Source organism: Cervus elaphus, chromosome 22 (genome assembly GCF_910594005.1).
Source record: "Cervus elaphus chromosome 22, mCerEla1.1, whole genome shotgun sequence".
NCBI classification, from domain to species: domain Eukaryota; kingdom Metazoa; phylum Chordata; class Mammalia; order Artiodactyla; family Cervidae; genus Cervus; species Cervus elaphus.
This window is the reverse complement of record NC_057836.1, coordinates 49,564,726-49,587,992: the sequence shown is the minus strand read 5'-3', so window position 1 is coordinate 49,587,992 and position 23,267 is coordinate 49,564,726. Positions and strand designations below refer to the sequence as shown.

The window sequence follows — 23,267 nt, the reverse complement described above, 5'->3', positions numbered from 1 at the left end:
CTGTCTAACTATTTTAACTATGAAATTTTCAGACAAATATTTCATGTCCTGGACCTCATGAAAATGGACATGGTGAATTTTACAATTCGGAGTCTCAGACCACATCTTCAGCGCCAGTTGATAGATTATGAGAGAACCAAGTTCCAAGAAATTTTAGAAGAAACTCCAAGTAAGTAAAATATGTGTGGTATATATTGAAGTGGGGTGAAATGTGGCATTTTGGTTTTTGATATCTTAAATAGTATTTATAAAGACTTTGGGCATTTCTGTTCAACCTTTTTTTGACTTCTAAAATTAATATCACAAACTCATAGCTTTAACTCTGACTCCAGGAACTGCACTAAGCACTACTCTTTATGCATTTAAAAAAAAAAAAAAGAAACATTTATTAACCACCTGCTGTGTCCCAGATACATCTTGGGTGCTGTAGATATGACAGCGAAAAAAATTAAGTTGCAGCTCCCAAGGAGATGGCTGAGTAGGCATGACAAAAAAACAAACATATATGGTCAGATGTGTTATTTAGTGCTATGAATAAAAGTAGGATAAAGAAACAGACAGTAACGGGGCAGGAGTGAGGATAAGAGGTGAGTTTTTTAGGTGAGGTGGACTGAGAGGCCTCTCGGAGAAGTAACATTTGAGCAGAGTTTGCAAAGAAATGAGGAAGGGCCATGTGAAGATGTGAGGGAAGAACATTCCAGCTAGAGAGAGCTGCAAGTACAAAGGCCTTGCAGTAGAACCTTGCTTGTGTTTTGCACAAACACAGGACAGACAGTGAGGAGGAGAATAGGCAGGAAAGAGTGGTTACAGTGGAGGCCAAGTAGTAGACTGAGGCAGGTCCTATAGGAAGCCTTGTGAGGAAATAAGAGGAATTTGGATTTCAGTCCAAATGTGATGGGGAGTCATTGGAGAGCTTGAACAGGGAAGCAGCATCTGCTTTTTATTTTTAAAACATACTCTGTCTCCTGAGTAGAGAATAAATCATATGAGCGCAAGAAGGGAAACAGGAACACCAATTAGGTGGTATCACAGATGGCAGATGGTCCAAATGGTGGTGGTAGAAGGTAGTGAGTAGAGATCAGGTTCTGGTTGTATTTTGAAAATGGAGAAACAAGATTTGCTGCAAGTTGGATGAGGGAAAAAAAGAGGTGAAGATGGCTCTAAGCAACTCGATGAATAGTGATGCCTGTTAGTGAGATGGGAGAGACCCAGGAAAGGAGGGTGGGAGATGGGATGAAGTCAGAGTTTAGTTTTGGACCTGTGAACTTTGAGATCTTGTTTGACATCAATATGAAGATACTAGGAGGGATTTAGGAATGAGACTGGAGTTTGGGGGAATGGTGAGCACTGGGAGTGAACATCTAAAGCCATGGAACTGGGTAGTAGCTGACACATAGAGAATGCTTACCATATTCTAAACACTTTACCTGTTTTAACTGATTTAATCTTTATAAAAACTTTAGGAAATTACTCCCTATTTATGGATGAGGAAACTGAGACATAGAGAGCCTCAATCACTTGCCACCATAATACAACTTAAGAGCTGTAGAGCTGGGACTCAGCCCAGAAGTCTGACTCCACACTCCTGTCCACTCCATGCTCTCCTCCCAGGGTTACCCTGGGTGACATTACCTAGAGCGTGAGTGTAGATACTGAGTGGGCCTGACCTGGGACTCTTGCACATCTAGAGCTTAAGAAGAGAAGAAGGATCCAACAATAGAGACTGTGTAAGGGTAGCCAGAGAGGGGAAGAAAGACAGGAGAGGGTGGTGTCCTGCAAATAAGTGAAGAAAGTGTTCAGTGATCAGCTGTGACAAGTGCTAAGTGGTCAAGAAAGATGAAGACCAAGGCTTGATCGTAGTATGAGACCGTATGAGGCTCCTTGGTATCTGTGATGGGAGCAGTTTCAGTGGACTAGTGGGCATTAAAACCAGACCAGAAGTGGGGAGAGGAGGAAGTATTACCTCACTAAATCCTCACAATTCCTCAGTGGGGGAGGTACTGTTATTCCCTTCATTCCACAGGTGAGGAAACCGAGATGCCAAATGTTGGGCAGCTGGCAAAAGGCTAGCTCACTGGTTCCCTTATTAGCAAACCCTTGCCAGCAGCCTCTGGGCTTCAGTTGCAACGACAGTCTAAGTCTGGGTTAGGTGATCCCCCCATGCCACCTTCCCCCTCGTGGACTGAGCTCTTCTGTCAAGATTTCAATATGATAACCTTATGTATACGGAGCCAAACACATGCCTCCTTTAAAGGGACTCCATCAGGCTGGAGCCTGTCCAGGAAAGAGGGCAAGGGCCATGGAGGGTGACATGAGAGCAGTCAGTGAAGCTGGGCCCATAGTGCCTGGTACCAGGGAGACTCGGGTGGGCCACGAGCACTGCCTGCCCTGTGGTTAGTGATTCAGGGCTTTGGTTAAGTTCTAAAGGGCAGACTAGGACCCATGGGAGGGAAGTAGCCAACAGCCAATTTAGACCTTCCTAGAAGCTGAGGCTGCTCTTTTAACTTCAGAATGAACTCCCTGTCACTCATAGTAGCCTATGCTAGCTAACATTTTGTTTGTGCACTTACCATGTGCCAAGACCTTATTATGTGCCAAACACCTTACATTTATTAGCTTATTCAAGCTTCACAAATCACCCTATGAGACTGTTATCACCCACTGTTTATAAAGGAAGAAATTGAGGTTAAAGTAAGAGACTGCTAGTGGGTGGAAGAGCCTGGATAGCTCAGGTGTGTCTCTGCCCCAAAGCATATGCATTTAACCACTATGCAAAACTGACTCTCTCCAAACAGTATACCGACTGTACTGGGGATATTTGCAGTGAAAGTTCTAGCACTGAGTGACAGATATGACTAGATGATGTCTAAGGATCCTTCTGCAACACAAATTCTCTTGACTTTAGGGTTACATTGTTTTGGTTTCAAAGGCAGAGAGGGATTATGGGAAATAGAACCCTACATCCATCCTGGATCTGAAACCTGAGCTATTAATATGATAACCATGTTCTTAGCAGCATTTTCCTGAGACTCACTGGTTGGTTTCCTTTGTGTCCCTGCGTGTTCATATACATGTGTACAAATGTCTCCATGTCTTAAGTCAAGATGGGCCTGTAATCTTGAACAAATCCCTTAATGTAGGGTTGAACTACAGTTTTGTTCATCTCAAATCATTTGTTTCTCTCTTTGAAATCCAGACTTAGTCACTTGTATTTCACTCGTTCCTTTCACATTGACTTGGATATTTCCAGAGATTTAAGAATAGAATGAATCCAGCTGTGCAAATAGGTCATTATTGCCCAGCTCTAAATATGTTCCCAGACAAATCAAGAGTCCAGGAAGCAGAGTATATGTCAGCTGTTAATTATATCCTCAAGTCACGCTGCCAAAAGTCGGCCACTGTGCCCTGCTGTCAAAATAAGAGTCTTACAGTACTGCACAGAAGCACAAAAGTGTTGGATTTTTGTGTGTGCATATAAGGTAAGTATTTGGAAAATCAATATTTAGAAGTACTCTGGGTTTCCTAGTTGACTCCCCAAAAGATGGTATTTTGCCACCAGAGAGATTTTATGTCATCTCCCTATTTAAAATACACCCAAGAAAGCCTTATGCAGTGATTGGGTTCGTGTCTTAAATGTCAACAAAATAACCACATTGGATCCAACAACTAAATTATCTGTGGAAAGAATGGCACATAACCCCCAGGCCACAAGTGATTTTTCAGATACTAAGAAAGAAAAGGTTTTATTTATTTAGATCATCTCTTATATCTGATAAAATGTTCTCAGGAACTTCATTTCATGTGATTCAAAAATCCTCATGGGACATAAATATTTTTCAAAAAATATATGAAATTGCATTACGGTTGTCTTTGCCTGGCACCCAAGGCATTCAGGAAATATTTATGGAACATTTTAGAGATAAGCAAGCTGATGCTCAGCAGTGACCTGCCCAAAGACAGAGCCGCGCAGCTGAGAAATAGCAGAGCTGGGACTGGAAACCAGGTCTCCCCTGGCCAAGCCAGGAGTAAACCACGCTGCTGCCTTCATTCCTTTCTTTGGATTTTTCAATTTTGTGTTGTATCAGCTGAGTTATATCAGAGGCAACAGAAACTCACTGGCTGTTTTAGCAGAAAAGGAAGTGAATGGAAGGAGAGGACAGTTCACAGAAAAGCTAAAATTACCTGAGTCTGCGCAAGGCCAGAAATCAGGAGGGCATCAGGATTCTGGAGAGGAAAAAACAAGGGGAATTTCCCAGCTGTGTCCTCAGCTGGTTAATGTGCACTTCAACACGGGCCATCCTTGAACGCTGTAATCATCATTCAGAGTCCCAGGAAAGAGTCTGATGGGCGTATGACTCAGCCAAGCCACCGGCTGGGTAGGGAGGTTGCCTGGTCCTGGTCATGGAGCCTCTAATTAACATCTGCAAAAAGCATGGAGTGACGGAAATGATTTCTCAAAATCAGTACCAACAAAAGGGAAGGTGAGGTGTCACCAGGCATAAAAGAGTGGACATCACGGATAAGCAGACTACATTCTTCTAACTGAAAATTGGGATGTTGTGAATATTTTCCAGAATATTGAAAACGGGGGCCAGGCTAGCTCTCCGTCTTTACAATTCTGAACAGCCATCATTCAATAATGGTGCAGAATACATGAATAGGAGTCCCTGGCATTGTTCAAACCTTTAAATAGCCCCTATTTTCAATATTCTGAAATTTCAAAAGAGTTGGACATGACTGAGCATCTGAACACATGCTCACACACACAGCGCTAGCCTAATAAGTACAGTAGGAAGTGTTCCCTCCTCTTGCTTTCTGAAAGTTTGCAAAAAAAACACCTTATGTCTTTTAGTTTGATTTGCATGCACTGTGTATATCAGTAAAAGGGAAAGGTATCTTCAGGTGTCAGGGACCAAATCAATTTGCCAATCTGAAGGAGACTATTTGAGTCAGTCCTTAAGCGCATGGTTAACTCCAGAGATAGTGAATTAAAAAGGAAACCTGCCGGGTCTCATGCCAGATATAGAGAGCAGAAGCTTTTTGAGAAGCTACTAAGTGACAAGTACCACTGGGAAAATGGTTGATTAGTTTCCAAAGCAAGGTACAGTATCTAGTATATAGTTGGTGCTCAGTTGCCTTTGAAGAAATTAATGGGGAGGCTTTTTTTCACATGAAAAACCAAGTACCAGTGCCTCCTAGGGTTGATCTTGCTCTTGGAGCCACTCAGAGCAGCTGATCTTCTTGCTTATGGGAGTGTAATCTCAGCAGTGTGCATGTGTGCTGAGTTGTGTCCAACTCTTTGGGACCCCTGGACTCGGGCCCACAAGGCTCCTCTGTCCATGGGATTTCCCAGCAAGAATACTAGAGTGGGTTACCGTTTCCTCCTCCAGGAGATCTTCTCGACTCAGAAATCGAACCCATGTCTCCTGCTGCTCCTGCATTGGCAGGTGGATTTTCTTTACCACTGAGCCACTTGGGAAGCCCCTGAGATCTTAGCAGATCCCTCAGAGAAAATCCTTGTTTCCCTCTAAACTCCTGCTCTTTCTGCTTTACCAATTGTACTCACGCCTGGTTACATATAAGGATCACCTGGAGTGTTTAAACACAGATGCCTGAGCCCATCTCAGGCTGATTAAATCAAAATCTCCAAGAGCCAACACACAAAATCTTTCTTTTTTTAAGTTGATTCTACCATCAGCCAGGATTGAGAACCTCTGTGCTACACTGTTGCTTTTGTTTGAGATAACTAAATGGGCTTTTAAATGTGTCAGTTGTAAATGATTACACTTGTAGTATAAATGCATATTATTGCCACATTGTAATTACACCCGTGATGGTTTCCACTCTTTCTCTCTGTTGGATCTCTTTTAAAGACTGCAAGTCTTTTACTTCTTTATAAACAAAACTGGGAAAACCAAGAACAACATTTGCCAACTGAAGAGAAGTAAAGTTGTGAAATTCTGGGGGTGGTGTTGCTTTAGTATAGCAAATGGAGCTGCTCATAAATTACCCCTGTTTAAGGGCTGGGTCTGATGAATTTCAGGGTGACTATTCTTTATTTCATTCACTGAGTTTTTTTTTTTTTTTTAATCTGCACCTGTGTTCAGTCTGCATTTTAAAGCAATTGACACCTTATAAATTCTATCAAATGCATACTTTTAATAAGAAATGTGGCCTAAAGAACAATTTATTTCTAGGGGGAAACCTTAGAACTGGGTCTGAAGTAAAAAAAAAAAAGTGTTCATATCAGCATGTTGGGAAAGGCATAGCTCGATCAGACACTGATCAAGACACTCCAAGGGGTCTGGAACCCAAAATGTTTAATCACCACTGCTTTTAATCTAGATAACTTTTCTGCACAAGACTCAAGGTCATATATGAGCTGGCCTGTCTGTCCATCTGATGCTATCTGCAACTCTCTCCTTCCTTCCCTGCTTCTTTATGGACCAGCAGTACAGACTTGCTTGTAGCATCCAAATTGCCATGCTTTCTCATTATACCATCTCTTTGTGTGGTCTGTTCTCCTAGCCTGGAGTGACAGCTCTTGCCTGTATCTGCCTCGTGTCTTGAAATATCACTTATGGAGTTCTTCCTCTTAGACTCTACCATAGACAGCCTCTCCTCTCTCCACCCCCACTGTGCCTTCTAGTACTCACTGTCTTCTGCTGCAATTGTGAGCTTACATAACTGTCTGCCCATCTGGACCATAGGCTCCTTGAGGATTGTGGCCGTCTTACCGTTCATCATGTGTGGAACACACAAATGAAGGAGTCTATCAGCCGTAGGACAAGTGTGTGGCCTTTTCCCTTGCAGGTGCTCTTGATCAAACCACGGAGTGGATAAAAGAATCTGTCCATGAAGAGTTACTTTCTCTTTCTGAGGCTACTTTAACACCTGGAGCCGAAAACAACTCCAAGCCAAGCCTGAGTCCTACATTGGTGCTAAATAATAGTTACTTGAAACTGTTACAGTGGGATTATCAGAAAAAAGAATTACCAGAGGTGAGTGATTTTTTCCCCCTTTGGCTTCCCTCAAGTTTTCAATATTCTAATTCTTAAGTTCAAATAGTGTATGTCTGTGTTGCATGTGGTTTAATGACCTTAACTGGAATCGGATGAAAAATGGGGGTTTGGATGTAACACTCCTGATTTGACATGTTCATGGTACTGAGCTTCCCTTTCTATTTTTATATCTTAAATAAATATGCTAGACACTCATGACAGATGGAGCACGTCTTCAGGAACTGACAGAAAAGCTGAATCAACTGAAAATGATTGCCTGCCTGGCCCTTATCACCAACAACATGGTGGGTGCTCTTACAGAAGGCCTACCTGAGCTTGCAGTCAGACTAAAAAGGATTTCAGCTGTTCTACTTGAAGGCATGAACAAAGAGTGAGTTCCAGAGTTTTTATCTGCTCTCCCTTGTATTCCAGCTCTGCATGTGTTTCAGAGAACATGAATAACCTTGGAAAATCTGGATGTGGTATTCAGGACCGTGCTTTAGAGAAGCTTAGCTCATGCCTTCTTTTCCTAGAGTTTCTTTTCATATCTCTGAAGGCTTAGATGTCCCTCATTGGTAGGGAGAGGTCTTTTCCATAACAGGTGCCAGGGTGAGTGTAGTGTTTCCACTTAGGACGGATGTGTGTACAAGCTCTCCTTTGACAGTGTTGTGGAAAAAACAAACAATACCTAGAAATTCATCATGCTCAGTGTCTGTCAGAGAGGCTTTCTGATTGAGTTGTTCTGACTCCATCATTTTTCTGCAACAAAATGTTTACCAGCTTCACAGATCCAGCCTCTGTGAAGTCTACAGAAGTAGTGACATCTCTGTCCTTCAGAGATGTTTTACAAGTCAGTGAAAGTTTCATCTTTGCCAAATTCATTTCTCAGGATCAAACCATCATTGAATACTAGAATCCCATTTCAATTTTGCACTATTGGGAATCCTGTCCAAGTCAGAAAATTTCTAATCCTGGCCAATGACCGGGTGTTTCCACGGGTCTCCTATGTGTCAGCTCCTCTTGCTGACCATCCTCTCAGGTGTTTTCAGGGACTTTACACCTAATGCATCCAACATCCCATCCTCCTGCTTGTTATTCAGAGAGCACATGGATGACTTGATAAAATCCTAGAATTTTAAAAGCCAAACTAGCCCAAGTGGTTCTGGCAATCCAGAGTTCTCATTTTGACCTAAAGCTCTGAGAGAATAGGATTTGCCTTGGACTGTACACCAAGAAAAGGTCAAGCCAAGGCCCGAGCCCAAGCCTGTCAAGTCCCTGCCCTTTCTACTGATCCTGCGCTAACCTGCCAGGCTCTTTTCTTTCACATTCCAGGACCCAAGACCTGTAAGGAAAAGAAACCTGCTCTGGTTTTGCAGAACCCTGCTTTTAGCATTTCCCCACACGGGGTAACCATTATTTCCCAGGAATTCTAATTTATTAAGCCTTTAGTGAATCCCCAAATACTGCTTAGTGTTAGCTGCTCAGTTGTGTCCAACTCTTTGTAACCCCGTGGACTATAGCCCAACAGGTCCACTGTCGATTGAATTCTCCAGGCAAGATTACTGGAGTAGGTTGCCATTTTCTACTCCAGAAGATCTTCCTAGCCAGGGACTGAACCCCCATCTCTGCGTTTCTTGTATTGGCAGGCAAAGTCTTTACCGCTGAGCCACCTGGGAAGCCCTCCAGTACTGCCTAAGTATTCATATGAAGCACATAGCAAAATGGTTACTAAAAGGACAGGCTTTTGGGTTAAACAAACCAGGATTTAAATCCTAGCTGTGCTACTGACTTGTAATGTACCATTGAATAAGATCCTGAGTCACTCTGAGTCTCATGGCCTCACTTGTAAGAAGGGATATAAAGATACCTACCTTAGAGTTAATGGCAACTTAAGATGACATTTGAAAAGACCCTGATGCTGGGAAAGATTGAGGGCAGGAGGAGAAGGGGACGACAGAGGATGAGATGGTTGGATGGCATCACCAACTCAATGGACATGAGTTTGGGTAGACTCCGGGAGTTGGTGATGGACAGGGAAGCCTGGCGTGCTACGGTTCATGGGGTCACAAAGAGTTGGACACAACTGAGCAACTGAACTGAACTGAAGATGACTCATGTGTAGGATTTAGTGCAGGTGTGTGGCACATGGTAAGTGCTTGATAGATGTTAGCTCTTAATAACTATTAGTTGTTAAGTCATCTTCTCTATAGTTGTTCTGCCTATCTGATTCTTGTTTTGTCTAATTCCCTCACCACCATCCCCCCTTCTCTTATCCCTTAATTCCCATTTTGCACAAGGTTGTGTTAAAGATCCTTTCTGAATAGCGAGATGCAGTTTTCAATATCATTCACAATAGTGTGGACACAGCAAATGCTGCTTCCTGTTACACCTTTTTCCTTACCTATTAAATAACCACCACTAACTACTTTTTACATCTTTCTGGACTGTATATATTTAGGATTACTGATCAGCTACTTGAAAGTAACAGTGTGAAAGAGTCTCTTATCTTTCATCATGATAGGTCAAGAGTTTTAGGTAATTTGTCTTTATGGTGTTGGCCTCTGAATATCTTTATTTCTTGTTTTTGGTTGGTGTTAGAGGTTTCCTGCTCAGACATGGATAAACAAATTGATTCTATCTTATTTTCTAAGCACATTTAAAACAAAATCTATGACTGAATCCACTCAAGCCAGAGGGTTTTTTTTTACAAATTAAACAAACATTTTCTATCTCTTTCTGATAGCCCTGCCTGAAAATGGGATTGCAGATTTATTTTCAGGGACCACATTTTTCTGTCTGTGCTTTTCATATTTCCTACAGAATTGAGTGGTTTTAAGCATTTAAAAGTCTGATGCATGTAAAGCTTGGTGGTTGGGAGGAGTTTCCTATTTTCTAAGCTCATTTTAATAGAGGTAATTTTTGTCTGTATAAGAGAAAATTGGTAGACATTTGAAATAAGCTGGTATATATTTTAAACAAAACAAAAACCTGCTGAGTAAAAGCTGTCCCTGGTGGAATTATTGTTTCATATTTTATAGGACCTTTAACCTGAAGGAAGTCCTGAATTCTATTGGCATTCAGACTTGTGTTGAGGTTAACAAGACCCTAATGGAGAGAGGTTTACCAGCTTTAAACGCTGAGGTTCAAGCTAACCTTGTAGGCCAATTCTCAAGCATCGAAGAAGAGGACAATCCCATCTGGTCTTTAATTGGTGAGCCCGTATACTTTTATTGGTTTCTGCTTCAATGCCAATATGCTTTACCATGCTGGCTTTGGCTAATGTTAAATATCAGTCAAATTTTAGTCTTAAACAGATTACCTGCTTCTCTTGGTGAAAAAATATTGAAAACATGAAGAAAGCATTAATATTTTCAAATGTTTGGGACTCACTGCTGCTTATGTGTGTCTATATAGTGGAGTGGGAGATGTTTCAGGGTCTTCTACCTTACTACCCAGCTGATAGGGTTTTATGAAGAAAATAGCATCATGCTGCCATCATTTTAAATTCCTAGATCAATACAGCAATCCAAACCAGATGGCGGTATGTTCACAGAAAGTAGACACATGCTCTGATGGAAGCTAACCTGTGTGAGTTGAGGCCCCTTGCTTGGTCAGGCTTAAAAAGACTGAAAGTTAAAAGGGCCATAGAACTGAGAGGCATAGTGGTGTGTGTGTGTGTTTTTTTTTTCCTACTTGATTGCTAAGAAAATGAATATCTCAGGATCAAATTGTGTTGGTGAGTTGGGGAAATGGAGAATGTATCAGGACGTTTTTCTGTTACCTGTGACAGATAATTTAAAACTCTACAGTGGCTTCCCAGGTGGCTCAGTGGTAAAGAATCTGCCTGCCAAGCAGGAGACCTGGGCTTGATCCCTGGTTCTGGGAGATTCCCTGGAGAAGGAAATGGCTATCCACTCCAGTATTCTTGCATGCGAATTCCCATGGACAGAGGATCCTGACGAAATCCCATGGACAGAGGATCCTGATGGGCTACAGTCCACCAGGTCACAAAGAGTCAGACTTGACTTAGTGACTAAACAACAACAAAATGGCTTAATCAGGAAGGGACGATATTTGCTCATATCACAGAAAAGAGCAATTGGGGGAATTGGCTGGCGGTATAGTTAATCAGTGTCTTGGCACTGTTTCCCACTGTTCCCCCCTCAGCGCTGCCTTCCTCTGGGATGGCTGTCTCTAAAATAGTCTCTTCCCAACATAGCAAGATGACTTCCACTCCAGCCTGCATCTTTCCATGTTTAAATCAAGCAAAAAAAAAAAAGTCAGTTTCCCTCCCCTCTTAGCTCAAACTATAACCCCAGAATTGAATCCCATTAGCTCCAGTTGGTGGTCACATCCCATTTTTGGTGGCCAGAGTGGAAGAAACTTAAGGTGAGTCAGCATTACCTGAACACCTGATCTGAAACTAGGGAGGCAATTGTTTCCCCCCCCCCCAACAGAATCAGGGTGCTGTGGCCATAAAAAGGGGATGAGCGTGATGTGGGGGACAAAGCAAGTGTCAGCTGCAGTGGGAGAGGAACAGATGGAGGAAAGAGTGTGGAGTTTGAATATCTAAACATTCCAGGAGGAATCTGCACGTTTTCAAAGCACCGCACTGACATCCCTAGGAACACACACACTGGTTATTGTTTAGCTGAGATTCTTAAAGGGTGTCTTTCAACCTTATCCCTGGGGACATGGGATGCTGGCGATCTAAGCCACCCAGGCCACTTAAGAACTCTGGTGTGCAGCACGTGGGCTTTGAGGGCTGGCTGTGAGGACAGTCACACACCCAGCATACCCTCAGCCGCCCATGGCCGGGCCCTGCCCTGCATGACCTTCACTGCTGACAAGCATGTCACAGCCTGTCATCTCTGGCTGTGCAGCCAGCACGTGGGCCATGGTGCTTCTTGGAGGAGGAGGGGCAGGTTGTCAGCCGTCTCTGCCTCATACCAGGAGGTCTCATGAGGAGGATGGGATGCATCTTTGCTCATCACGATTTCCCCAGACCATGGAGGGGGGGGCCAGAGATGACCTTTAATAGATATCTGAGGTGTCAGTCACAGATTGGCACTTGCCATCTACCTCTCTAAGGGTTAAATCACGAGCTGCTGCAGCTGCTGACCTCCAACACCCCCTGAAAGGAGTTCAGGATAAAGAATAGAAAAGAGGCACTCCATGCTCAGGGGAAAACTGGCAGGATAGGACTTCAGGTAGTTAGATATTCTCCAGAGCTGATTTTATGAGCCCAATTCATGTATCTCCTCATATCTGGAAAAAACTAAAATCCTTCATACTGATGACTGTTTCTCGTGACTAGCAGAAGCTTCACGAGACTAGCAGAAACCTTTCATAAAAATGTATTTTTGATTACATGCATTCCCCCTTCACCAAAATCACATATACTGTACCTTTCCCCTATGTCTTTAGAGCAGTCTCTCAGAACTATCTGAGGTGCTGTCTCCCAGGCTGCAGTCCCCAACACTGCCCCAAATAAAACTCAAGTTGCAGCCCTCACATTGTGCATTTTTTTTTACAGTCAGCAGTGGAGTGGATGAATGAATGCATGGAGACTGGGAGCAGTCAGGCTGAGGCCATATAACCTGCAGGTCTCAGGGTAGGGAGTCTTCCTGTCTGACTCACATTCTCCCCTGCTCTGATGGGCACCCCAGTCAGAGCTGGAGCCCTGCTGCCCGTTGGCAGGCTGGCCAGAGCCTCGGGTATTCTCTGTGCCCGTGCTTTAGCTCAGGGAGCTCCTGGCAGCACCAGAGAGAGGGGGGGAAGCTGGGGGCCAGGAGATGCCCCACCCCGAGGAGGCCTCTTAAAACCCAGTCAGGCCACTTTTTTCCACCCAGCCCTCCCTATTCCAAGTTTCCTGTTCTTTTGCAAATTGAAAGTATTTTGTAACCTTGTTCAAAGTATTGTTGCCTAGCAACTTGCATGACTCACTTGAGCTGTCTCTCCCTAGGCTCGGGAAGCCAAGGGCATGTCTTTGGCAGGGGCTGGGTTTGGCTGCTCCTAAATGGACAGACGCTTCCATCACTTCAGTCTTGGCCTAAAAACTGACTCGTCCACAGAAGAGACAGAACTACTTGTCAGCATAATAACAGTTTTGAAAGACCTGCATTCTTTAAACAGTCTCACAGAAAAGTGTCCGGACCATAACTGTGACAAAAATAGACCCGGGCTCATGAGAGTTGAGCAGCCAGCTTAACGGGAAGTTTAGTGAACCATTTGCTCTGAATTCTCTGCCCACAGAGGAGCTAGAATACATGAAACCTTAGAGGGATCCCTGGGACAGAAGAAGGGTTCCAGCTTAGCCCTAGCTTTCCTCCTCTGTTGTCCATGGTACCCACAGTCTGTCTTCTGTTCTCAGTTGATGTGCTATTTATTTACAATAAAATCACAAGTCCCACTGTATTCTTAGCCTTTAAAAAAGATAATTAGAAAGCAAGTTTTCTTTCAAACCAATTTTTTCAAATGTATACGATAAAAATAATCTATGGATTACCTGCTGTGGAAATTGTTTGCATGCTAATAGCCACCTACATTTTTAAAAAGTAATTTTCAACTGTACAAGTGATCCCTCCATGAATAATTTCCTCGTTGAAAACTTATGGATAAGGCTCAGGTCTTCTTCAGCCCCCATTCCTCTCTGGCTCCTCGTGTTTTCAGTTTGGGGTTTATCTTCATAGACCTTTTCATTCCATTCTCATTTCACTACAGTCATCATTTATGACTTGCCTGCTGACTGCCAGACCAGGGAAATGAAGGCTAAAAAAGTGGCCCAGCACTCAGAAAGCCTACTGTCCGAGAAGTGAGAGAGAGAAATTTTCAAATAACAGTAATAAGGGGTGAGAGTACAACAGATGGTAAGGAAAGCCACAGAAAGGAGGTGACTTTAGTATCAGCGTGGATGCTCTCGACTTTGGCAGAGATGAAGTGAGATGGAAGGGCATTCTAGTAACAGGGAATAGTCTGGGCTAAGATATGGACATGGGACACTGGGCACTTTGAGTTCTAGGTCAGATCTGGCTGAAATGTATGATTTGGCGTAGAAGTGTTTGGATATAAGAATTTCAGTAATATTACAGTTGTCTGTATTAGATGAGTGTATTTAAATGGCAACCCACTCCAGTATTCTTGCCTGGAAAATCCCATGGACGGAGGAGCCTGGTGGTTTACAGTCCATGGGATCGCAAAGAGTCAGGCACGACTAAGCAACTTGACTCACTCACTCATTTTCCTTAGAAAATGTTCTTATTTGTGAGATTTCTGTTTCCAGAGCCAGAGAATGTCCTTGGAGCAGCTGGGCCAGAGCAGGCCTGGCTGGCCCAGTGCCATCTGTCCAGGACACGGCAGTTTCCCTTTTTAAGCATTTGCATGCATTTGTGACATCTCAAAGCAGATGCACTGAAGCAGGAAGAGTGGAGAAGGTGGCAGTGTCAGTTGGGGGGGTCCTTCCTCAGTGCCTCCAGATTCTTGCCCACATGGGGGGGTGATCATATAATTTATTCTCTAACCCAGGACACTGTTGAAAGTGCTCTTTTTAAGAAGACCGGGACAGCAGGTGTCAACTTCAACTGTCCTGAGAAAACCCAGATATATGTTCACCTTTGCCATGTGGCAGTTTGGGCTCCCAAGTCTGCCAGATCAGTAGATTTTTCCAGAAGAACCAAAAATTTGATTTTCTATGTGAAAGCCCCTCATTTTAGATAGCTTCTGTTTTTTAGAAAAACACTGTCTGGGCTAAACTAGCAGTCCCAGTTTACATACTCAGCTTTAGGATATATAACTAAAATTATGGACATTTGAATTTTTATAAAAGATTCCCCACTCCACCCTGAACGTGCTGTGCATGTTTTATTAGCTATTACGGCATGACAGATTTCCCTGACTCCATCTGTCATTGCTCACCAGTCTGTGGGGCAACTAGGCAGTTCATTTGGTCTTGCTGGACCGAGTGCATGCATTTATGGTAAGCAGCTGCATGGGTAGTTAGCTCTGCTGGTCTCACCGGGGCTGTCTCAAGTGCTTGGGATTTGGTTGGTTACTGGTTGGTCTAGGATGGCCTAAGATGGAACAGCTGGGCTTCCCTCGACATGGGTTCTCATCTGCCCCATGCTTGTTTACATGGTGGTGGTAGGCAGAAAGGGAAGATTCAAACCATGCCTCTTGAGCATGGAACTCACACACCATCACTCCGGCCACATTCTGCATGGACCAAAGCAGGTCAGAAGGCCATCCCTGATCCAAGGCCTGGGCACCCAGACTCCAGCCCTGATGGGAAGAACTGCCAGGCTACCTTGGAAAGGGCATGAGTATAGGGAGGGGGTAAATAATTGAGGATGTTGTTGCAATCCATCTACCACAATTACTATTCTCATGTTTAAAAAGAACGTGCTTTAATAATAGGACAGATAAACATATCTTCTTTCCCGCCAGATAAACGAATCCAGCTGTACATGAAAAGCCTGCTTTGTCTGCCCAGCCCTCCCAGAGGCATGCCTCCCGTTCCAGGAGGCCTTGCTGTTGTTCAGCAAGAGCTGGAGTCGCTAGGCTCGCAATACGCAAACATCGTGAATCTCAACAAACAAGTATATGGACCATTTTATGCAAATATACTCCGAAAGCTGCTGTTTGGTGAGGAAGCCACAGGGAAGGCAGAAGCTTCTTCATCTACTAACTAAAGAGGAAATGACATTGGATAAGAGACTGGAAGCCCAGCACTTAGGTACCCAGTCTGTTTCCACCAGCGGCATTACAGATGGGGCACATCCTCGATCCTGTGTGAGGCAGTGTTAGCCCAAAGTTGTGTAACCCAGTAATGTCAGCACTGCAGAGACATGCACATCACAATGCCCCTACATGTGCACCATTTTCGAGTCCTAAAGAGACTTTTTAACGAACAGAAAGCAATTTGTATTTAATTCTATTACGTATGTAATACTTGTAAATGTTTTCTTAAGCATTTATATCTGGCTTGTTCATTCAACCCTTAAGGAGTTGTATTTCCTCACCTGTTACTATCAAATCTAATGATTTTTTTTAACTTTGGTACAGCTTCTTAAACGGTTGAAAGTTGTGATCATAACCAAGGGGACTGACATTCTAAATAAATGATGTGAAGTAAGGATAATTGTATTTGAAATGTACAATTAAATTTTATTCATATGTAATAGAAACTTACATAGTAAGTCCTCAAATTCTACAAATATACCTAATCACATTTGGTGATACCGATGGTCAGTATTTGTTTAGAATTTAAATGTATTAAATACATTTTTATGCTACATACAAATTTTAGATAAAACCTCCCTTGATGATTTAATGGAAATAGAAACAAACCCCTTCTAAAATCTCATTCTAGAGGGTGGATTCTTCTTGCAACTTATGCTGCTCTCTGAGAGAAACACTTTTTGCACACATCTCTTTGTGAATGTCCTTGCATTTCTCAGGCCATTAGTAAGGTTTATATAAGATTTTAATATTTTTACATAAGGCAGGAGTGGTTTGAATTGGTAACTTGAATTTACTTGTAAGAAGAAGTTGATAAAATGGGACCCCCATTCTCAGTGAAATTCACATCTGAAAAAGAAACTGATGAACTTTGGATTCTTTTTCTTCTTTACGCAAATACCATGCTGGCAAATGCCTTCTCTGTGGATTTAATCCTTACCCCACCGTGACCAAGAAGCTCTTCTCAGTACCATCATCATTTGCCATTCTTGGGCATTAAACTTTGCCACACTGGCATTGCTTGTCAGGATCCTGGAGAAATCTGCTTGTCTTCGGATTACATGCTTCTGAAGTGTTGAGGGAAGCACTACTGAAAAATGCTTTATTTGCATAAAACGCACTTTTGATGGTTTGATTTTCTGAGGACTCCTTGAACCTTAGTGGTCTGGTGGAGAAGAGCAAGTAGGAAGAAAAAGATCAATCCTTCTTCCTTCCTTACCTCCTCTTCCTCACCATGACCTCTACCATTATGGTGCTCCCTAGTGATTTGATGAAGGCCTGGGAAATGATTGTGTGGATAACTTATCTCTGATCTTTACATTTTGGAGGGATCTGCCAAAGTTTGAGGAAATGTAGAACATCAGCTTTTTTCTCCCAATGACCAATACATAAATCACCATTCTGTCCATTTGAGCAGCTATGTAGAAGTGGAATTTACTGAACAGCACATCATTGGTCTTACCCATTTTTTCTCTCTTCCTGTATGTCCATTCTGTTTCCTATGCTTAGAAATCATAAGGTGCTGTAGAATTTTGTTTGCATTTTCTCTTAAGTTGAAGTTGTTTTCAACTGTTCACTCTGAGGCCTGGGTAGCCCAGAGAGTCTGAAAGGTAGTGTGTAGTGTGACTTTCTGTCACCTTCCTGGTGAACTGTATATTTAACTAGACGACCAGGTGGTATACTTTTTTACTATCAGATTGGAATCCAGCTGGTAGTCTTATATACTAGATTATACTATAGCTGCCAGCAGGAAAACAAAGTGCAAACATTTTTTTTTTAAATGCATTTAAAATGAAGGGCATTCTGCTTTTGTTTTTTTTTTTAAGTGGCAAAGTAAATCTCAATGTCCCAAGTCTGGATTTAAGCAAGTACATTTATTAGGATTTTTAAATCCTGTCCTTTAGCATGTTGTTTATTTGGTTTTTACTTAAATGTTTACTTTTACTTTTGAGAATTTTCTTAACATGGTCTTGTTTTGTAATGTCAATTTTCCTAAACACCATACACACATTTTCATTCTTCTACTGCTAAACATGTATTGTGCGCACTAGTTACATTTTAAAACATTAAAAATTATTTCAAGATAGATGGTGTCTCTGTTTTCTAAACCACCTTTGGATAGCTTGGGGCTGGAATATTTCACAGTCTTTATTGCAGTGGTTCTAGAAGGAATCTTCTACTTAATGTCAAAGCCTCACAGACATCAATCATGTTCATTCACTCATTTAGTCAACAAATAGCTATTCAGCATCTACTATGTGTCAAGAAGTATCCTAGGTATTTAAAACACAGATGACTAGACAGACATTGTCCTGAGAAGTTTGTAACTTAGTAAGAAGGACAAACTCATGAACAATAGCAATAAAGTGTAATTTGGGCTATCCTTTTAAAATAAGTACACACAGTACAGAAAGCGAAGAACTAAAGAGCCTCTTGATGAAAATGGAAAGTGAAAAAGTTGGCTTAAAATGCAATATTCAAAAAACTAAGATCATGGCATCTGGTCCCATCACTTCATGGCAAATAGATGGGGAAACAATGGACACAGTGACAGACTTTATTTTCTTGGGTTCCAAAATCACTACAGATGGTGACTACAGCCATGAAATTAAAAGACGCCTGCTCCTTGGAAGAAAAGCTATGACCAACCTAGACAGCATATTAAAAAGCAGAGACATGACTTTGCCAACAAAGGTCCATCTAGTCAAAGCTATGATTTTTCCGGTAGTCATGTATGGATGTGAGAATTGGACTATAAAGAAAGCTGCGTGCTGAAGAACTGACGCTTTTGAACTGTGATACTGGAGAAGATTCTTGAGAGTCCCTTGGACAGCTAGGAGATCCAACCACTCAATCGTAAAGGAAATTAGTCCTGAATATTCATTGGAAGGAGTGATGCTGAAGCTGAAACTCCAATCCTTGGGCCACCTGATGTGAAGAACTGACTCATTGGAAAAGACCCGGATGCTGGGCAAGACTGAAGGCAGGAGGAGAAGGGGATAACAGAGGATGAGATAGTTGGGTGGCATCACCGAGTCAGTGGACTTAAGTTTGAGCAAGCTCCAGGAATTGGTGGTGGACAGGGAAGCCTGGCATGCTACAGTTCATGGGGTCACAAAGAGTTGGACACAACTGAGCAACTGAAGTGAACTGAAGTGAATTTACCTGCGGGGGACAACCCCGGTCAATACCTGTCTACTCAGTGGACTCCGACAATTCTCTGTGGCCATAGGCTCCTTCACCAGGAGCTCAACCCCCGTGCAATACCACCTTTTCCTGCCATTGTTTCTCTTTAAACTACCTGTCATGAGCCCCATGCTCCATCCAGACCAGCCTACTGCATGAAGCTGAGTTCTCCGACTGCTTCACAGCTTTTGGGCTCCGTACCTCGGTATATTCCACCTGCATCTGTCTCTTCCTCCTCACCACTGTGCCCTCAAACCCACTACCCCACATACACCGTATGCCTCCATCACAACTTTCCTGATTCCCTGACCAGGTAGGCGCTCTTCCGTCTCCAAACTGCTGCACCTACTGCTTCCAGTCTGGGACCAAGTTCCACTCTCCCTCTGTCGTCAACATAACCTGTATCTCCATCTTTACCAGCCGTGATCTCACACCTGGGTTGCTGCAACCGTTTCCTTTTGCTGCTGCTGCCAGGGACACCTCACCTTAACTACTTCTCAGTGAAGCCTCCAGACAAGTCCAAACCCACCAGTTCTTCCTTCATTCTGGCTCATCTCTCGTCTTCCTCCTCTCCCCATCCCATGAAGTATTGAAGGATATTACCACTTTTTTTTTTTTTTTGGATCAAGTAAAATTACTTTATAATGTTGTGTTAGTTTCTGCTATACCCCACTTTTTTAAAATGTGCTAAATTGAAGAGCTAAAAAATAAAATGACCTATGTCTCTTTCTTCCATTTGAACACCAGGTTTTTTCATCTATCATATGAGGATAATAACACTTCTTCGGCCTGTCTTTCAGGCTTATAGCAGGGTCCGAGAAGTTAGAGAGTGACCTAGAGGTTTGTCAGCCAGGAGGAAGAGAAACCTGAAGGCTAGAGGATCCACCTCAGTGGAATTTCACTGGCTGGACAGGCGAAGAGGTGCCAGGGAGGGTCACCTCTGCTAACACATCTCTGCCTCCCTCATGATGTCGTCCACAAGCCATCACCCTTTTCTAGCACATTCTCTTCATTGGCAGAGGTAGCACTGTATCTCTCCATATTTTGATAGATCTTCAGAGGATTCCAGTTAACCCAGTTTTCAGGCTTTTGTGGTATCTTGGTCAGCGGTAAAGAATCCGTCTGCCAATGCAGGAGAAGCAGGCTCTATCCTTGGGTCAGGAAGATCCTCTGGATGACAACCCACTCTAGTATTCTTGCCTGGGAAATCCCATGGACAGAGAAGCCTGGCAGGGCTACAGTCTGTGTGTGTGTTTGTTGGGGGGGGGGGGTCACAAAAGAATCACACATGGCTCAGTGACTAAACAGTATCCAAAGTATCTCTGCAAGGAGATCAAACCAGTCAATCCTAAGGGAAATCAGTCCTGAATATTCATTGGAAGGACTGATGCTGAAGCTGAAACTCCAATACTTTGGCCACCTGATGTGAAGAACTGACTCATTGGAAAAGACCTTGATGCTGGGAAAGATTGAAGGCAGGAGGAGAAGGGGACAATAGAGGATGAGATGGTTGGATGGCATCACCAACTCGATGGACATGAGTTTGAGCAAGCTCTGGGAGTTGGTGATGGACAGGGAAGCCTGGCGTGCTGCAGTCCTTGGGGTTGCAAAGAGTTGAATATGAGTGACTGAACTGAACTGACACATAGTATTAGAGGAAAAATCACTGGACTCTTTCACGGATCGTCCTTGAGCTAAAACATGAATGATAGGCAGGAACTTGCCTAGAGACCAAGAAAGGGAAAGGCACAAGAGGCCCAGTGCACAGGAGGCACAGTCGTGGAGAAATGGTGAGCCCAGGGAACAGCCTCCAGAAGAGGGGGAGTGATTAGAGGAGAAACAAGCAAGGGAAAAGGCTTCTGTATGTCATGTTCATATGTGTGGGGTTTGTTCTGAAAGAGGTAAAGAATCATGGAATGCTTTGAAAGTTGCAAACAATTATGTTTTGGAAAGATTGTCCTGACAAAGCACACTTGCCATTGGTGCTAGAATATGTGTTGTGTGCGTATGTGTACATGCCCTCACACCTGGATACATGGCACAAGCAGTAGAAATGGACTCGAGCTAACAGGCGGAAAGAGAGTTTATTGGGGAGATTTACATACTTCACCGAATCTATTTTGTTTGGGGAATTAAGCTTGGCAAATGGGTGGGAACTAAGGCAATGCAAGCGCAGGGCCTCGGCCAAGCAGGATTCAGAGATTGATTTCTCAACTGTCCTTGCTGCTTTGCCTCATTTGCTCAAGATTTAAAGTTCAAGATATCAACATTCAGTGGGACAAATCTCCGTCAAGGGCAAGACTTTAATTTGCATGGGATGGAATGAGATAGTGGCTGACACTTAGACTCCCATGTTCCCACCAAGGTCACTCAACTAGCGATTTCTTTCAAATAAGAAAGGTGTCCTGAGGAGCAGAAAGAGAAAAACAAATCCACTATCCTTTAGATTTATGAGGTCTTTTGAACTCGAATGGGAGAAATGTGTGAGGAAACCCCTCTCCCCATCCAGTCTTGCCTCTAAGAATGACACTGTAAGATGATTCCAAGAAGGGCATAGTCAGTGAAATCAGCCTTTACTGGTGTGCGTTGATGAACTGCTGAACAAATAGCTCTCAAGTCACCATGGTCTCAGCATAGCCTTATTTCTCAAATTGTAGTTCCAAGTTTAGGGAAGGTTGGTGTATGTATTGAGGACCTTAATCCAGCTACTCAAAGACCCAACTTCCATCCATCTTATAACTCAGCAGGCGTCAAAACCTTCAGCATCTCCTGAATCACTCAGAAGATAGGGGAAATAAATGGACTGCCCACTTCTATTTATGGTGCATCGGCCAGAACTCAAAATCATCTGGCTCTAAGTGCAAGCAAGTCAGGAAGATGTGTCCAGGAGAAAAGAGGTGGACGTGGGTATTGGGTATTGGGTATTGATAAGCATTAGCAGTTTCTACCTCAGATCCCACCAGTTTCCTTGAATAAGCTCTTTTCTATGAAAATAAATTTAAAGTCATGTGTCTGCTCTGATCTTTTAGTATTAGCTCCCCAGAGCACCGAGTTGAGAGGATTTTGAAGCCAAATCCAGGATAAGCAGTAAAGAATTCTGTGGCTGATTGGCAAAGTATGCCATGAGTGTGGGGCCTGCCACATTTTCTGCAACATATATTTTTTCACTTGAATCCCCCTTAAAACTAAAATTCAATCTGTTCTACCTCTGGGGATGTTAAGTACCAACAGTTCCCACTTGTTAGTCAGTAAAAGTAGCAGGGGATTGAGAGTCAGGGGACCTGAGTTTGAATTCACTTCTTTTTCTCAGCTATTATGACCTCAAGTCAGCCTTCTAGTCTCGCCGTGAACATCGATTTCCTACCCTACCTGCCTGCCTCACAGAGCCCTGCTGCTGCTGGTGGTGCTAAGTCGCTTCAGTCGTGTCTGATTCTGTGAGACCCCGTAGGCAGCAGCCCACCAGGCTCCTTCATCCCTGGGATTCTCCAGGCAAGGGTACTGGAGTGGGTTGCCATTGACTTCTCCATCACAGAGCCCTAAGTGAGAGTCAAATGAGATGTATTTGAAATCGTCTACAAACTTCAGCATAATGTGGCCAGAATACATTACAAAAGCTAATTTATTAGTCCTAAATCTCTTTCAAGCTTCAAGAGGTTTTAGTATTGTGAGATGTGATGATCAAGTACTTAAGCACGTAAGACCAAAAATTGTCAACTCTCATCACAACCATGGTTCATTAAGCCCAATATTGTCATTGGCAGAGAAACTCAAGGGTATGTAGAGACTGCAGTTACTGTCCTTGATGTCGACTTCAAAGGATAGTGACACAACCCAACATGTTCCAATTTCATTTAGTAAATCAGGTATGACTTTATCCTCCATGATTTAATCTAACCTTTTAGAAAGTACATTTGTACCAGCAACTTATGCCCTCTTGTTCTCTACTTTTCAAGTGAAACTTTATCTTTTCATGTCTAAGCTTGGTATGTTAGCCTTGTTCAGCTTTCAAGGGAAAGGGACCTAGGGATTTATTGCAAGGCTTTAAGAAGAAGAAAGGAAACCTGGGAATCTGCCAGCAGTTGCACCTGCAAGCATGATAGAGAAGTTGAACATAATTTTTTTCTTTCAGAATTTAGGAAAATAATTACTTACCACATAGACTAAGCATTTTATATAAATGGTCTCATATAACTGCACAACTCTGCTACAAGGCAGGTTCTATCATTATTTCCATTTGTGCAAAATGAGACACAAGTTAAGGTCACAGAGTTGATAATCAACTTGAACCCAAAGAGTCTAACCCTGGAACGTGTTAACTACTCACTATATTGGTTGCCTTAGATC

General features: G+C 42.9%; 1 protein-coding gene across 2 annotated transcripts in view; it reads left to right on the top strand.

Annotated features, from left to right (window-relative positions):
- Positions 1-17,823, top strand: part of TCP11L2 (t-complex 11 like 2) — a 38,249-nt gene extending 20,426 nt beyond the window's left edge. For both annotated transcript variants that reach the window (XM_043880707.1, XM_043880706.1), the window contains 5 exons: positions 33-169; positions 6,814-7,001; positions 7,211-7,392; positions 10,040-10,212; positions 15,444-17,823. In XM_043880707.1, the coding sequence (XP_043736642.1) occupies positions 33-169; positions 6,814-7,001; positions 7,211-7,392; positions 10,040-10,212; positions 15,444-15,688 (925 nt within the window). In that variant the 3' untranslated portion in view covers positions 15,689-17,823. The remainder of the gene's footprint in view (positions 1-32; positions 170-6,813; positions 7,002-7,210; positions 7,393-10,039; positions 10,213-15,443) is intronic.
- Positions 17,824-23,267: the final 5,444 nt, after the last annotated feature.